Source organism: Schistocerca gregaria, chromosome 3 (assembly GCF_023897955.1).
Source record: "Schistocerca gregaria isolate iqSchGreg1 chromosome 3, iqSchGreg1.2, whole genome shotgun sequence".
NCBI classification, from domain to species: Eukaryota; Metazoa; Arthropoda; class Insecta; order Orthoptera; family Acrididae; genus Schistocerca; species Schistocerca gregaria.
The window spans coordinates 287424901-287443649 of record NC_064922.1 but is presented as its reverse complement, the minus strand read 5'-3'; the positions used below and the strand labels follow the sequence as shown (position 1 = coordinate 287443649).

General features: G+C 46.2%; 1 protein-coding gene across 1 annotated transcript in view; it reads left to right on the top strand.

The window, feature by feature from the left end:
• The window catches only part of LOC126355345 (uncharacterized), a 708215-nt gene that overhangs the window by 513624 nt on the left and 175842 nt on the right, over nt 1–18749 (top strand). The window contains exons 17-19 of the mRNA XM_050005639.1: nt 501–663; nt 5076–5216; nt 7605–7823. Of these exons, the coding sequence (XP_049861596.1) occupies nt 501–663; nt 5076–5216; nt 7605–7823 (523 nt within the window). The remainder of the gene's footprint in view (nt 1–500; nt 664–5075; nt 5217–7604; nt 7824–18749) is intronic.

Genomic DNA, 18749 nt, shown 5'->3' with positions numbered 1-18749 from the left:
ACCCTGTGACGAAACGCGCCGCTCTTCTTTGGATCCTCTCTATCTCCTCTGTCAACCCGACCTGGTCGAACGAGTATTTCGTAAGCCACCTCCTTTGTTGATGGACTACATTTTGTAAGGTCTCTCGCTATGAATCTCAACCTGGCACCCGCCTCCGTAGACATACCTTCGATGCTCTGGTTTTCCTCCGAAATTAACTCGATGACAGCTCTCTGCTTGGAACGCAGCTCCATTACAGACTCCATTTCTAAGGCTACGCATAGCGCCGCCACCCATCGGAAATTCATGAAACTATAGGGTCTCAAGCAGACATATTCCACGATGTCCAAAAATTAGTTCCGCATATTTTTTCAACCGAGACTGGCCGAGAAAAGAATGTGTTGCACTACTCACTGAACGCCCCTCGTATTTACATGGTAAGTTATTTATGGTGACTGAGACCGTTCTGCTCTCTACCGTATAGATTGTCGGCTAGGTGTGAGAGTATTTGCGTGTCGCAGGTGCGGGACAGCTACGCAGACAGCAACGGCACGGCGTGGCTGCTGTGCGAGGCGCACAACGTGCCGCCGCTGGCCATCGCCTCCTACCTCAACACGCTCAACGTCCGCCAACGAGGGGCGGACAGGGGCGTCACGCTCAACGCCACCGTCCGCGTGCAGCCCGGTCAGTACTCTGCCTGCTGCCTCATCTCCTACTGCACCTTAGGGGTAGGCAAAACCGGCCCGTATCTTGGTTCTCAGTAACCGATATCTTGCAGTATCTGTATGGTTTCGCTCATAGTAAGCACTTTTTTTATTTTGTAGTAATAACCGAGTAAAAAACCGAAAGCGATAGCAGCACTACTAAAATTTTTCGTTTTTAAATAAACCCCTTTTGAAAAAGAAGTAATTTTTGTATATATGGTTCTTGGGCGAGACATAGGATGTCATAGAGAAAACTCCACAATATTTGATCAGTGCAACTGGCCGACATCTTCAAGTGCGACGAACACACTCCTAAGGCATGTTTTTTTTTTTTTCCTTTATTGAATTTCGATTCCCCGCGAAGGGGGCGTCTGGCAGCAGCTTATTACGCTGCTCTGCAACCTACAGACTTTTTATAACGCAAGAAGTAGATAAGAAACCATAAAAGCAGGTGATAAAACGGTGACTTAAATTGTAAAATGGCGGAAAATTGGGGAAAGTTAAAACATAAAGCAAAGCGTTGGCAAAGCTAATAAAATACACAGGAAGCAGATAGGTAACATAGTTGACAGACAAAAAAATATGGCGACAGTCTGGTTTCTGTTCGCAAGAGATATAAAATTCACACCCAGCGACAGTACGATGTCCGTTCCTAACACTTCGGACAAGACACACAACACTGAACACTCTCTGTAAACACTGCACTAAAATGTCGGCACAAAGAGGACACACCATAGCCAAGGGGAGATTGGGGGGGGGGGACAAGGAGGGAGGAGAGGAAAAACGAAAGGGGGGAACCAAAAGAGGGAGAGGACTCATGGGCGGGGGGAGGGGCAGGGAAGCCGCGAGGGGGAATGGGAAAAGGCAGAGGGCGGAAATGCAAAAGGACTCGAGGTAGAGAAGGGGGGCAGAAAGAGGGTAGGTGGGGAAAAAAGAGGATGGAAGGGGGGAGAGGGAGCCCAGGAAAAGGAGGGACGGTGAGGATCAGAGTTGATAGGGGGGATAAATGGAGGGAGAGAGGACATCATCTGGGAGGACGAGTTGATTAAAGCCACCTTGGGAGAGCTAAGGCGTGTTTTTTTTTTCTTTATTGTGATTTCATTCCCCTTCCCGATATGGGCAGGGGAGAGCTGTCAGCGGCACAAAACGCCGCTCTTCAGCCGAGTGACACAACAACTAAAACAAGAATAAAATGATACATACATAAGGAGATAAAAGGGGGGCACATAAAACAGAGTAAGAGGAGAAAATGGAGGTAAAAATACATGGACGTGAAGACGTTCATGGGGGACAGTTAAAAAAGTCACCAGAAAGTTAAAAAACACAGTTGGCAATTCTTAAAACACAGAGGAGACACTGAATGTGCATGTACAGGTTAAAGGTTGGCCACAGTATTAAAAACAATTCGGAACAACACACTTAATTACCCACTTGGAGCACACACGACGAAGAATAAAACTGCCAGGTGGGAGCTGCCGAGGGAAAGTTCAGAGAGGATGGTTGGTTGGTTGGTTGGATAGTTGGTTTGGGGAAGGAGACTAGACAGCGAGGTCATCGGTCTCATCGGATTAGAGAAGGACGGGGAAGGAAGACGGCTGTGCCCTTTGAATGGAACCATGCCTGGAGCGATTTAGGGAAATCAGGGAAAACCTAAATCAGGATGGCTGGACGCGGGATTGAACCATCGTCCTCCCAAATGCGAGTCCAGTGTCTAACCACTGCGCCACCTCGGTTGGTGGAGAGGATGGAAAAGGAGGGGAGAGTATGGGGCAGCTGGGGTAGTGGCGGGATGAAGAGAGGAGGGGCATCAGTGGTTTCACGAAGAGGCAGGAGACACGTGGGGTGGGAGAGGAAGAGGGTAGACAGGGCAGGAGGGAGTGCAGAGACACTGAAAGGAGGCACAAGAGATGGAGGGGGAGTAGGAGGGGGAAGCAGCTCAGGAGGAGGAAGGGGGAGAAGAGGGAGCCCTGAGCAGGAGGCAGGAAGATAGGGTGGGTAGACGTCAGGACGAATCTCATCATCCGGGAGGGGTAGACCGTGGAAGTTTCGTTGGGAAAGGAGATGGTGTGGAGGTGGAGAGAGGTGGGACACAACGGTAAAGGCGCGGCAACTGGTTTGGGGGTGGAGAGGAAGGGAGACACTAGGGGGTGAGGGGGATCGAGGTGGCGGACAATATATAGTGTGTGGATGTGTTCAAGGAAAAGGAGAAGGTGGGGGAAGGGGATGAGGTCGTAGAGGATGCGTGTGGGGGATGGAAGGCGGATGCGGAAGGCGAGGCGGAGCACATGGCGTTAGAGGATTTGGAGGGCTTTATAGGACAGGGGAGGGGCGGCTAAGGCATGGCTAGAGCCCGCTATTTATGCCAGGCAGGAAGTGCGCATGCGTGGAAGGCGCCAAATTCGATGGCCGATAGCGACGATTTCATCCGATAACTGGAAGGACAGCAACGCCACCTACAAGATGAATAACCAAAGACTTGGGCGCACGCACGGAGGCTGCCGCTGTTGCTCTGTGCTGCAAACGGCCGCCCCAGGGACCTCTGTCGGAAGCCGCAAGCAAAGATGCGCGTCCGCGTAAGGCGCGTGTCTATCCCCCCGTTGTCAACAGAATATTTATTTTGGTGGCGAATCGCCATCCGTCATATGACCGATAGTACTCCTCTCTGCTCGATGTGACTTCAATATGGCCACTGCTGGATCCCAAGCTGTACTGAGCTGAAAGCCCGTGTCTCTGTTTACAAGATTCGTCGAGCTACGTATTTCCACTGCTTCCTTAATAACACTGTCCCAGTACGAACTCGTCGACGCGAGAATTTTGGTGTGTTGATAATTCATAGAATGACCTGTACTGAGACAATGCTCGGCCACAGCAGACTTCTGTGGTTGCTTCAGACGAGTGTAGCGTCGGTGTTCAGTACATCTCTCTTCTACAGTGCGACAAGTTTGTCCGATGTAGAAGAGAGATGCACTGAGATTCCACGCCGAAGACGTGTCTGGAGACACCCTAGACAGAGACGGGATACCGGAGTGACTATCACCAGTCATATGGCCCCGACAACCAGGAGTGATGGTCAGGGGTGCCATTTCTCTTCATAGCAGAACCCCTGTAATCGTTATCCGCGGCATCCTAACACCACAGCGAAACGTCGGCGATATACCACGCCCCGATTTTTTGCCCCTCCTGTTAAGCCATTCTGGGTGTACATTTAAGATTGTAGCCGCCCACACACGGTGAATTTCTACTGCTTCTCTTCGTACTTTCCAAACCCATCTTGGCCAGTAATGTCATCGGATATCTCCCCAACTGAGAATGTATGGAACATTATGGGCAAGACCTAAAGCCCCAATTCGACATAATTAGGCACGATATCGCTCAGGAGAACATCCAACAACTCTATTTATCAGTGTGAAGCAATATAACAGGTTGCATTAAGCTCAGAGGTGGATCAAAGTGTTTCTGACTTGCTCAATTTGTGTTCTTTCTCTTGAATAAATCATCCAATTTTCGATAAACTGTTATCATTTATTTGTCTGTACGTATACATCACATCTACCGATCTGCGTCCCATTCAGATAATTGCTTCACGCTACTTCGCATTTTTCTTTTCTCTGAGTATGTTAGGAAGCAGTGTTTAATTTGTTACCATAGAGGCTGGCCGACCCATGTTTACTGTAGTCGATCAGCTGGCCGCACATCTTTGTCGATATTTTATGTTTACTCTCCTAGCTTCCATAAATTATAAGAAAAATTTAGAACACTTCACCAAATTAACAGAATTAACGGTCACAGGCATTAGAGGAGAGAAAACAAGAATGTATTTACGTCTTGTCAACGTTTTAGGCTTTTTAACGACATTCCTTTCTAATTATTTCGATAATGGCACTGATAACCTTGCCAAATTCAATATCTCTCTCTCTCTCTCTCTCTCTCTCTCTCTCTCTCTCTCTCTCTCTCTCTCTCTCTCTCATCTACTTACACATGGAAACTATGCAAATCTCATTTAAGTATCTGGCAGAGGGTTCATCGAACCACCTCCACAATTCTCTATTATTCCAATCTCCTATAGTGCGCGGAAAGAATGAACAGCTATATCTTTCCGTGCGAGCTCTGATTTCCCTTATTTTATCGTGGTGATCGTTCCTCCCTATGTAGATCGGTGTCAACAAAATATTCTCGCATTCGGAGGAGAAAGTTGATGACTGGAATTTCTCTCTCTCTCTCTCTCTCTCTCTTTCACACACACACACACACACACACACACACACACACATACAAGCATTGGGATGAGCAAGAAATTTTCAGTTTGCTTCCTAACATACAAACAGTGTAGACTACTGCAAACAGCGTACAGAAGCTGTTAACAGTATAGCTTGTATGACCGACTCGTTGCAGACGCCAACTACAAGCTGAAGCTGCTGCGAGGTTCTGAGGACGGCAGCGTGGAGTCGTGCAACCCCAGCCCCTGCCTGAACGGCGGCCGCTGCCTCAGCAGTGGCAACCGTCACTCCTGCCAGTGCACCAGCCACTACACAGGTACACGGCTCACAGCCATGTCGAGCCCTTACGGTAACACCTCGCGACAAGATACTATATCCACTTAACTTTAATAAAACATCACCAAAAATTATTCTTCTAGGAATGGAAGCTTCTACATTAGCCTTAGGAAGCCAAATATGAAACAAAATCATTGTTTCCTTTTCATATTTTTGGGCCACTTGCCTGTAATAGTGTTTAAATGATACTTCCGCCATCTGATTCTACAAATTCTTTATTTTATATCACTATCATGATGATTCCAGCATTAAGTCATTATCGAGTAACTTATTCCTGGATATGCATTCCAAATTTTTTGATGTTTCCCCTAATGCTGCCCGTTCACTCGCCTTCCCCCCTCCAACGCCCTACTGTGGCTGTACATGACTTTAATAAATTTTTGTATTTATGCTAGTTATGGCTTAGTATATCAGATGGAATAAGTGATTTGTACTGTTTCTCAGTCTATATAAAGCAAGTTTAATCTCTTCATGTACTATGCAACTTGTGTAATTACTTTAAGTACGTTTAATTCCTTTCCTTATTTTATACATTCAGCAACTGTACAATATAACCATACACTGTGACTCTGTCACATGGCCTTTGTTATATATTTGTTTAGATACTAGCACGCTTGATATAGTCTTATGTTACCTCCTTCATCTTTCTGTCCCACTCCCTCACTTCCCTACCCCACACTCCCATTATCTGGTGCTAATTTTGAGTCCTGAATAGAGTTTTGCTCTTATCCAGTAGTTCTACCTTGTGTAATTATTACTTCCCTTTTATAATCCGATGATTGGCGCTTTTGACCCCCCCCCCCCCCCGCCTCTTTCATCCCCTCTCCTTCCACTTTCCCCAACCTGTCAAGTTTCTATTACATTGGAATTTATTTCACCTCTTACCAGTATCTTCTCTGCCTGTATCATCACTGATTCATATCCTCCGCCCCATGCCTTCCACTCCCCACTAGTTTAACCCACTGACAACTTCTCCAGGACCTTCTCAGCACCATTCCCACATGCTCTATTTCCCATTCCATTCCATCTACCCTGCCACACACCTCCACCATACCACACACACACACACACACACACACACACACACACACACACACACACACACACACACACTTCACTCCACATTTATAAACATTTGATCATTACATTAATTGTACATTTAATGCTTTATATTTCATGCATTATATGTCTTCTGCAATATACTGGTTATGAGATATAATGTTTTAATGGCAAACTTTCGTAATTTTCTGTTCCATATTTGTGTGTAACACATAGACCCACTTTATAATGAGATTCGACAGGTGGTTACGTTCTGTCATAATTAGAATTGTTCTACACTGGTCTGATGTATGAGTGTTCCTTATTTAAACCAGTTTATGATGTAGGCTACTCCTTTCAGAATGCTGTCATATTTTCATGCTACCAGTCAACCAATAACTTCCATAGTATATTTCCAGATCATGTGTCAACTGTTTTGGTGTTCATGCTAAGGCTCAGTTGTTTTGTGGCTGCAAAATATGTTTCTTACTGGTCTGTCACATATTTCTGTGATTTAGTACTTTCCTACATGCTGGGACACTCTGGTCAGTAGATCTTGGCGACTTCACTTAACAAATTGTAATTATATCCAACATGTATGTAGTATTATTTCGATTATTTTTAATCTAACATTGGAGTGGAACACTTGTTAGATTTTGGTCCTTCTCACTTCCTACACATTTGTACAAAAGAATTTTTCAGTGTTGTACTTGACCATGGCTTAAGGCCAAAATCATGATAGTAATATAAAATAAAATTATACAGTCAAATGGCAGAAATATCATTCAAAAAAATCATTGTAATATTAACTTAAAATACCAGTATTATAAAAACATAAAGTATAAAACAATATGAACCAAAGTCAAACAACAAAGGAAAATAAAGATCATTTGCAAAGTCCCAAACCTTAAATACTAACAATGAAGGTAAACTAACAATGTAAGTATAAAATATTAACAAACATCAGCCTGAAGGTGTTCATGTTGATAATCTCAACCTAAAATTAAAAGTAAAATGGGAACAAATCTCTCCATAAAAAGACAATAAATTCAATCTTGGACATGAACAATACAAGATAGTCATTAAAATCAGAATCATAAACACAAGAAATGGTTTGATAAGAAGATAAATAAACTGAAATTCTAGCAGTAAGCATTAAACAACAAATACAAAAACGAAATCAGACTAAAAGAAAAATACTCAGTGTACATTTAGATCTAATTATATTTAAATCAACACATGAATAAGCACAAATGATAAAAAGAAAACTGTACGTGCTGGCCTTTTTGCCCTGCTGTTGACACGCTGAGTGTGTTAACGTGGTGGGCAGGCATGTTCTGCGCGCTGACGCTGTGCGAGCTGGAGCCGTGCCTGCACGGGCAGTGCCGTCTGACGGAGACGGGGTACGCCTGCCACTGCCAGCCCGGCTTCACGGGCGCCACCTGCGACCGCAAGCAGCGTCCGTGCGCCGACAACCCGTGCGAGGGCCGCGGCGAGTGCCTGGAGCGCGGAGACGCCTTCCACTGCCGCTGCCACGCCTGGTGGGAAGGTCAGCCGCGGCTGCCCGCTCCTTACTCTACACAAGCACCGCCCACTCGCCACACCCGTCTCTTTGATTATCTTCATTTTTACCAAGCTTGTATCATGTTACACACTCTAACAATCCTACCACAACAAAGGCCAAAAATTAATTATAATTCTAGTCTTGCTCACGCTGCTAAATATTGCATTTTCGGGCAACAACAAAATATATCTACATACACATCTACATGACTACTCTGCAATGCACATTTAAGTGCTTGGCAGAGGGTTCATCGAACCACAATCATGCTATCTCCCTACCAGTCCACTCCCGAACAGCGCGCGGGAAAAACGAACATCTCAACCTAGCTGTTCGAACTCTGATTTCTCTTATTTTATTTTGATGATCATTCCTACCTATGTACGTTGGGCTCAACAAAATATTCGGAAGAGAAAGTTGGTGACTGAAATTTCGTAAATAGATCTCGCCGCGACGGAAAACGTCTTTGCTTTAATGACTTCCATCCCAACTTGGGTATCATATCTGCCACACTCTCTCCCCTATTACGTGATAATACAAAACGAGCTGTCGTTTTTTTGCACTCTTTCGATGTCCTCCGTCAATCCCACCTGGTAAGCATCCCACACCGCAGAGCAATACTCTAACAGAGGAGGAACGAGTGAAGTGTAAGCTGTCTCTTTAGTGGACTTGTTGCATCTTCCAAGTGGCCTGCCAATGAAACACAATCTTTGGCTCGCCTTCCCCACAGTATTATCTATGTGGTCTTTCTAACTGAAGTTGTTCGTAATTTGTACTCCCAGGTACTTATTTGAATTGACAGCCTTGAGAATTGTACTATTTATCGAGTAATCGAATTCCAGCGGATTTCTTTTGGAACTCATGTGGATCACCTCATACTTTTCGTTATTTAGAGTCAACTGCCAGCTGACACACCATACAGCAATCTTTTCTAAATCGCTTTGTAACTGATACTGGTCTTCGGATGACCTTACTAAACGGTAAATTACAGCATCATCTGCTAAGAACCTGCATATTATGTGGCAGGTATCATTACAGCACAGTTAATAAAGTCATTTCATGAAATAATGGATAAACTAGGCACTCATCTTTTCGTGTTTCCCACGCTGGTCTCGTTGTGAACTCGTGGCTCAATCGTCGAAAATCTAGGTAGTGATGATTCCAAGCTCGGATGCAAAGAGGCCTAGGTGTTATTCTGTGATATTCAAAAGTTTTATAGATGCTTATACAGGGTGTTACAAAAAGGTACGGCCAAACTTTCAGGAAACATTGCTCACACACAAATAAAGAAAAGATGTTATGTGGACATGTGTCCGGAAACGCTTAATTTCCATGTTAGAGCTCATTTTAGTTTCGTCCACCTACGCTCAATGGAGCACGTACGTTATCATGATTTCATGCGGGATACTCTACCTGTGCTGCTAGAACATGTGCCTTTACAAGTACGACACAACATGTGGTTCATGCACGATGGAGCTCCTGCACATTTCAGTCGAAGTGTTAGTACACTTCTCAACGACAGATTCGGTGACCGATGGATTGGTAGAGGCGGACCAATTCCATGGCCTCCACGCTCTCCTGACAGCCCTCTTGACTTTCATTTATGGGGGCATTTTGAAATCTCTTGTCTACGCAACTCCGGTACCAAATGTAGAGACTCTTCGTGCTCGTATTGTGGACGGCTGTGATACAATACGCCATTCTCCAGGGCTGCGTCAGCGCATCAGGGATTCCATGCGACGGAGGGTGGAGGCATGTATCCTCGCTAAAGGACATTTTGAACATTTCCTGTTACAAAGTGTTTGAAGTCACGCTGGTACGTTCTGTTGCTGTGTGTTTCCATTCCATGACTAATGTGATTTGAAGAGAAGTAATAAAATGAGCTCTAACATAGAAAGTAAGCGTTTCCGGATACATGTCCACATAACATATTTTCTTTCTTTGTGTGTGAGGAATGTTTCCTGAAAGTTTGGCCGTACCTTTTTGTAACACCCTGTATAAGAATATACAGCCTACAGTTGCAGGTTAACTTTATCGTTTACCTAGGTTTCCACCTTAGTAATAACGTCTTCCTCAGAACCTGCTACAAGTTAATATTATAATGCGCTAGTAAATTACACTCCTGGAAATTGAAATAAGAACACCGCGAATTCATTGTCCCAGGAAGGGGAAACTTTATTGACACATTCCTGGGGTCAGATACATCACATGATCACACTGACTGAACCACAGGCAAATAGACACAGGCAACAGAGCATGCACAATGTCGGCACTAGTACAGTGTATATCCACCTTTCGCAGCAATGCAGGCTGCTATTCTCCCATGGAGACGATCGTAGAGATGCTGGATTTAGTCCTGTGGAACGGCTTGCCATGCCATTTCCACCTGGCGCCTCAGTTGGACCAGCGTTCGTGCTGGACGTGCAGACCGCGTGAGACGACGCTTCATCCAGTCCCAAACATGCTCAATGGGGGACAGATCCGGAGATCTTGCTGGCCAGGGTAGTTGACTTACACCTTCTAGAGCACGTTGGGTGGCACGGGATACATGCGGACGTGCATTGTCCTGTTGGAACAGCAAGTTCCCTTGCCGGTCTAGGAATGGTAGGAAGATGGGTTCGATGACAGTTTGGATGTACCGTGCACTATTCAGTGTCCTCTCGACGATCACCAGAGGTGTACGGCCAGTGTAGGAGATCGCTCCCCACACCATGATGCACCCTGTGTGCCTCGGTCGTATGCAGTCCTGATTGTGGCGCTCACCTGCACGGCGCCAAACACGCATACGACCATCATTGGCACCAAGGAAGAAGCGACTCTCATCGCTGAAGACGACACGTCTCCATTCGTCCCTCCATTCACGCCTGTCGCGACACCACTGGAGGCGGGCTGCACGATGTTGGGGCGTGAGCGGAAGACGGCCTAACGGTGTGCGGGACCGTAGCCCAGCTTCATGGAGACGGTTGCGAATGGTCCTCGCCGATACCCCAGGAGCAACAGTGTCCCTAATTTGCTGGGAAGTGGCGGTGCGGTCCCCTACGGCACTGCGTAGGATCCTACGGTCTTGGCGTGCATCCGTGCGTCGCTGCGGTCCGGTCCCAGGTCGACGGGCACGTGCACCTTCCGCCGACCACTGGCGACAACATTGATGTACTGTGGAGACCTCACGCCCCACGTGTTGAGCAATTCGGCGGTACGTCCACCCGGCCTCCCGCATACCCACTATACGCCCTCGCTCGAAGTCCATCAACTGCACATACGGTTCACGTCCACACTGTCGCGGCATGCTACCAGTGTTAAAGACTGCGATGGAGCTCCGTATGCCAGAGCAAACTGGCTGACACTGACGGCGGCGGTGCACAAATGCTGCGCAGCTAGCGCCATTCGACGGCCAACACCGCGGTTCCTGGTGTGTCCGCTGTGCCGTGCGTGTGATCATTGCTTGTACAGCCCTCTCGCAGTGTCCGGAGCAAGTATGGTGGGTCTGACACACCGGTGTCAATGTGTTCTTTTTTCCATTTCCAGGCGTGTAGATTGGGTCGAAAGTTGAACGAAGGGCAGTGGTTTGAAACGCAGAAGGAAAAAAGTGCCGAGGCAATAACCAAGGGAAAAAAAAACGTTTGAGATAGTTAGGTCGGGTTGTAAGAGCAGTAGCGATTTTCTTGCTGCCTGCGACAGGTCGTGCAAGGGTAGGCTTTGCTGGTAATGCAGATCGATACCTTTGTCGTTGTGCGGTGATGTTACTCGGCGGCTGCTGCTGGGTAACGGTTTTAATTTGTCGGTCAGCGTCAGCACACCTGTAACAGTTAGGTTCATCATCGTTTTGTGTCCGATAGGTCGTATTTCAGATTCACAGTGTAGGGTAATGTTGGCGGTTTGTTTGTGCGTCACTGTGCGAGCTTGTCGGTTTTCCTGCTGTAGCCTGTTGATCGCCTTAGATAGCAGCTGGTATAGCCAGTCAACGTTGCTGATATGCAGAGGCTTGCCGATGTTGTCGTTTATTGGTGTATGTTAGTTTGCCATAGGTGGTTGTGCCAAGGAATAGAAAGGCAACTGAAATCACTCAACAGCGGAAAGTCCACTGGACCTGACGCAATACCAATTCGATTCTACACAGAGTACGCGAAAGAACTTGCCCCTCTTCTGACAGCCGTGTACCGCAAGAGTCTAGAGGAACGGAAGGTTCCAAATGATTGGAAAAGAGCACATGTAGTCCCAGTCTTCAAGAAGGGTCGTCGAGCAGATGCGCAAAACTATAGACCTATATCTCTGACGTCGATCTGTTGTAGAATTTTAGAACATGTTTCTTCCTACTTTGTAGGAATCAACATGGATTCCGGAAACAGCGATCGTGTGAGACCCAACTCGCTTTATTTGTTCATGAGGCCCAGAAAATATTAGATACAGGCTCGCAGGTAGATGCTATTTTCCTAGACTTCCGGAAGGCGTTCGATACAGTTTCGCACTGTCGCTTGATAAACAAAGTAAGAGCCTACATAATATCAGACCAGCTGTGTGGCTGGATTGAAGAGTTTTTAGGAAACAGAACACAGCATGTTGTTATCAATGGAGAGACGTCTACAGACGTTAAAGTAACCTCTGGCGTGCCACAGGGGAGTGTTATGGGACCATTGCTTTTCACAATATATATAAATGACCTAGTAGATAGTGTCGGAAGTTCCATGCGGCTTTTCGCGGATGATGCTGTAGTATGCAGAGGAGCAGAGGAGTTGCAGCACTAGAAAATTGTAGCGAAATGCAGGAAGATCTGCAGCGGATAGGCACTTGGTGCAGGGAGTGGCAACTGACCCCTAACATAGACAAATGGAATGTATTGTGAATACATAGAAAGAAGGATCTTTTATTGTATGATTATATGATAGCGGAACAAACACTGTTAGCAGTTATTTCTGTAAAATATCTGGGAGTATACGTGCGGAACGATTTGAAGTGGAATGATCATATAAAATTAATTGTTGGTAAGGCGGGTACCAGGTTGAGATTCATTGGGAGAGTCCTTAGAAAATGTAGTCCATCAACAAAGGAGGTGGCTTACAAAACACTCGTTCGACCTATACTTGAGTATTGCTCATCAGTGTGGGATCCGTACCAGATCGGATTGACGGAGGATATAGAGAAAATCCAAAGAAGAGCGGCGCCTTTCGTCACAGGGTTATTTGGTAACCGTGATAGCATTACGGAGATGTTTAGCAAACTCAAGTGGCAGACTCTGCAAGAGAGGCGCTCTGCATCGCGGTGTAGCTTGCTCGCCAGGTTTCGAGAGGGTGCGTTTCTGGATGAGGTATCGAATATACTGCTTCCCCCTACTTATACCTACCGAGGAGATCACGAATGTAAAATCAGAGAGATTCGAGCGCGCACGGAGGCTTTCAGACAGTCGTTCTTCCCGCGAACCATACGTGACTGGAACAGAAAAGGGAGGTAATGACAGTGGCACGTAAAGTGCTCTCCGCCACACACCGTTGGGCGGCTTGCGGAGTATAAATGTAGATGTATATGTAGATGTAGCTAGTAGTGTCTTTGGTCGCTGATGCTTCCGCCTATGGTTGTGATCGTAGTTTCCCAGAGTAAGGATGAAAGGACTGTTCGAGTCTCTCTAGTTCCTGTACAGTCGTGTTGTGTGTTTTTTTAATACTTCCTTGAGGATTTCAAGGTGGTATCATTGTGAAGATCAAGAGGGCGTGTATAGCGTGGAGCGTTGTTAATGTTGCGCAGCACTTTGTTCGGTATGATCTGCAGGTCGCGCAGGCGGGTAGGAGCTGCTTATCCGCAGACGGGAGCTGCGTACGTCATCTGAGGCCTAGTCAGTCTCATGTATACTGACCTCGACACCCTCCTATTCAGTGTATGCTCCTTGTTGAGCACTGGGTGGTGTTGTTTGAGCCTCGTGTGTGCTCTGTTGGCAATATATTCGGTTGGCAATATATTCCGGTCCAGCCAGACACCGAGATATCTGACTTCTCTCGGAAACGTATTGGACGTACGTGTGTTACCTGTCGACAGTGTTGATGTTTGCGCAGTAGCTTCGGTCTGCCTGTGAACAGAAGTGCTTCGCACTTGGCAACGTTTACTTTAATACGACATCAATCGAACCAAGGCTTGGCAGTCTGTACTGGTGAATTTTTGTCCAATGGTTTCCAATCCTGCTCAAGGATGACTTTGTCATCCGCGTAGATGGCTAACGTTATGTTTTCTTTTGCTGGATAGTCATTAATCTACAGTTTGAACAAGATGGGCGCCAGGATGCTTCCCTGGGGTACTCCAGCTTGGATACCGGGTTCTGTCGAATGCATGCTCTGCACGCCAGTGTTAAAACATCTCTTTGTGAGATATGAGTGCATGAGACGTACTAGTCCGTCGGAGAAACCAGCATCGCTCAGTTTGCACATAAGGCCATTGTGCCGGAGACGGTCGAAAGCTTTTTCGATGTCCAGGAACACGGCCCCTGGTTTCTTGTTTTAGCCGTGTGTAATATGTTCGACTACGCTGAAGAATTGTGTTGTTATGATTCCTAAAGCCGAATTGCTCCGGTCTTAGGGTGTCACTGGCAATGCAGTGCCCACTGATGTGCTTTAGTATTACGTTCTCAACAGTCTTGCCGAGCGATCACAGCAGAGTGATGGGTCGGTAATGATGGAAGATGCCATTCGTTATGTGTGCAAGGTATTCTACGGCTCTATTAGTGAACTCGTGGAGGACGGTTTTGAATGCTATCGGGCCCAGGGGCTTTCCTACCATTGACATGCTTGATAACCCAAGTAATTTCGTTTGTACTAGTACGTCTGATTTCGTCGTTCCTGTGCTGGGCTACAAGTTGTTTAACTTCCTGGTCCGTTTCAAGTGTGATTACTGGGTCTGAAGAGCCAGATTCGGCATGAAAGACGCTGCAAGTGTTGTGGCCGTAACCTCTGCCTTCTCCTTCGCGGAGTAAGCTGGGCCGTCTGACCAGACGGCTGTGCTACGGGGGAAGCAGCGTGATTTATACCAGCTGATATTGGAAAGCATGCTACCTCATCCATAACGCAATGAAGATGTGCTGACAACCAGATAAAAATCTCCAAAAACATCTGCAGAAATGCTACTTGGGCACGAAAATAAATTACGTGATAACTGAAATGGGCTTGTAGTCTGATATGTGTCCTGCAAAAATAAAAATAAATGAGTAGTCATGTCTGATAAGGGTCTCTCAAAGTCTTTGCGACAGCCGCCTAGGGGTGATAGATCAAGTCATGCGGTACAACTTTTGTTAGAGACAAAATGTTCGCTGATGCTTTCCGACGTCGCTATCTGTATTATAGAATTGATTATGGCATTATACCCTTGAGAGGCGGCAGGATGTTGGCAATCTGAGGGGTTCATACACAATGTCTATTGGCTATAAACCAGACATCTGCGCCATGTGCGCCCGATCTTTTAAAATACACTATAAGAGAAAAAGTAAGTCGGCCGCTGTGGCCGAGTCGTTCTAGAAGCTTCAGTCCAGAACCGCTCTGCTGCTACGGCCGCAGGTTCGAATTCTGCCTCGGGCACGGATGTGTGTGATGTCTTTAGCTTAGTTAGGTTTAAGTAGTTCTAAGTCTAGGGGACTGATGGCCTCAGCAGTTTGGAACCTGTGTTCGGAAACGTTATCCAGTACAGAGCGTCAAATTTATATGCACGGGCGCCTGCCGTTGTTAGATCACCCCTTCAGCAGCAAACGTGACTTTGGAGACTGATGGACGGTAGGCGGATTGTCTCGCAGTGTTGTTTGTTATTCAGTGATAGCTGCTGATTGTCTTGATGGACAGTGAAGAAGATGGAACTAGCTGATGCGTAGACAGGCTATGTCTCCTATGAATGCAGTGCTCTCTTGCCTCAGTGGATGACGGTTTCACACATAGATTTCCATCTCCAGTTCGTTTCTCTCCTGAGTATCGAAAAATATCTGAGGTTTTAGAGGGTTCCAGCATAAAAATAAACTATGAATGGAAAACCATGTCTGGAACCGTCATCCAAGGCGAAAGAGCGTCACATTCTTAGGAGACAAGGCCTTTCTACATAGCATATTCGTTAACCTCTTCCACTGGCGATTGTGGAAATCAGACGCAATCACTGAATAACAAGCAACAATGGGCGACGTTCCGTCTACGGTCCATTAGCGTTCAAAGTCAAGTTTGCTGCTGAAGAGGTGAACTGGTGGCAGAAACTTACGCCTATATCTTCGACGCTTTGTAGTGTTCTTGGATGATGTGACAGAGATTCGTATCCTCACGACACCTTCTACTGCCCCTTGAAGTTGGCTGGTGTACTTTAGAAACACCTGGTATCTACCGCTAGTCATACCTAAGAGTCAGCAGCCGCATTTCCTCTGGTGTTTCTGCAGATATCTGCAATTTCGTTTTTGCCGTGTGTAGATAGAGTCGGTGTAAACAAATTTTGCTCATCACCTCTTGCGTATAATGCCCGGTGTGGACAGAAAGCGTCGGTTTGCTCCACTTGCCAGAAAAAATTATTTTTAAAGCGTAATTTTACGTGCCCATTCGGTAGAGCGGTCCCAGATTAGTGTAATCCAATATAATTTATATCTATGTGTACACTACTGGTCATTAAAATTGCTACACCACAAAGATGACGTGCTACAGACGCGAAATTTAACCGACGGGAAGACGATGCAGTGATACGCAAATGATTAGCTTTTCAGAGCATTCACACAAGGCTGGCGCCGGTGGCGACACCTAAAACGTGCTGAAATGAAGAAAGTTTCCAACCGATTTCTCATACAAAAACAGCAGTTGACCAGCGTTGCTTGATGAAACGTTGTTGTGATGCCTCTTGTAAGAAGGAGAACTGTGTACCATCACGTTTCCGACTTTGATAAAGGTCAGATTGTAGCCTATAGCGATTGTGGTTTATGGTATCGCGACATTGCTGCTCGCGTTGCTCGAGATCCAATGACTGTTAGCAGAATATGGAATCGGTGGGTTCAAGAGGGTAATACGGAACGCCGTGATGGATCCCAACGGCCACGTATCACTAGCAGTCGAGATGACAGGCATCTCATCCGCATGGGCGTAACGGATCGTGCATCCATTTCTCGATCCCTGAGTCAACAGATGGGGATGTCTGCAAGACAACAACCATCTGCACGAACAGTTCGACGCCGTTTGCAGCAGCATGGACTATCAGCTCGGAGGCTATGGCTGCTGTTACCCTTGACGCTGCAACACAGACAGGAGCGCGTGCGATGCTGTACTCAACGCCGAACCTGGGTGCACGAATGGCAAAACGTCATTTTTTCAGATGAATCTAGGTTCTGTTTACAGCATCACGATGGTCGCATCCGTGTTTGGTGACATGGCGATGAGCGCACATTGGAAGCGTGTATTCGTCATCGTCATACTGGCGTGATGGTATGGGGTGCCATTGGTTACATGTCTCGGTCACCTCTTGTTCGCATTGACGGCACTTTGAACAGTGGAAGTTACATTTCAGATGTGTGACCTCCCTTGGCTCTACCCTTCATTCGATCCCTGCGAAACCCTACATTTCAGCAGGATAATGCACGACCGCATGTTGCAAGTCCTCTACGGGCCTTTCTGGCTACAGAAAATGTTCGACTGCTGCCCTGGCCAGTACATTCTCCAAATCTCTCAGCAACTGAAAACGTCTGGTGAATGGGAGCCGAGCAACTGGCTCGTCACAATACGCCAGTCACTACTCTTAATGAACTGTGGTATCGTGTTGAAGCTGCATGGGCAGCTGCACCTGTACACGCCATCCAAGCTCTGTTTGAGTCAATACCAAGTGTATCAAGGCCGTTATTACGGCCAGAGGTTGTTGTTCTGGGTACTGATTTCTCAGGATCTATGCACCCAAATTGCGTGAAAACGTAATCACATGTCAGTTCTAGTATAATATATTTGTCCAATGAATACCCATTTATCATCTGCATTTCTTCTTGGTGTAGCAATTTTAATGGCCAGTAGTGTATTCACATGGTCAGTAAAATTCGAAGAATAGCCTGATCTCGAGCAGCGATTCGTGCGCCGTCCTGGCCCTCCCTCTCTGCTGCCGCAATGCAGCAGAGCTGCTCAGTGGCTGCTGGAGTACTGGTTGTTCTCAGTGCTTTACTGTCCCTGTTAATACATATCGATTTAATTTATATGGCACTAGACTAATCTGAGCACGTAAAATTTCTCTTTAAAAATTATTTTGTTTGTAATGGGAAACAAACCGATCGTATCCACTGACACTGAGCATTTCATAAAAGACGTGATGGACAGTAATTGTTTGGACCACCTCCAGCTACACCTACACATTATAGAAACTAAATGCTAAATGACAAATACCTGTCGAAGTACTCTAGGTACCGCTTGAGAGTGAGTCATAAGCAGCTCTGATGGGTTATTATTACAATCATTTGAATTTCATACAATTTGATGAGGCTCCAGAGCAGCATAGGTAAGAAATATACAGTACAGAATAAACTCGCTTGTGTTCTCGGCATGTGTCGTTGTCATACAGTATGTCCTCTTTTTTAATATTTTCATTCTCCACCGCAAGGAGAGGAGATGGCTGTTCAAGACCCGGCCTATTCAGAGTCACGACTTTATTCAGGCAATTATCAGAAAAGCTAGTAGCGGGGTTGACGGGAATCTCTACTGGGAATAAATGAAAGGGGCTTATCAGTTCTGCCATACACCTTGCAACCAAGGGAAACCCTCTGGAAACTTTGGTCGAGATGGGGGATTGGAATATTATTTATTTGTTTCTGAGACATCGTCCTTCATCTCCAGTCAAAACTTAAATTGTTGCGTACGCGTAATGTGTATATAAGTCGTACGTATCGCACCCCGGCAGGAACAGTGACACAATTCAGAAATGCAGCACTTGGGAAATCACGACTTAAGAAAT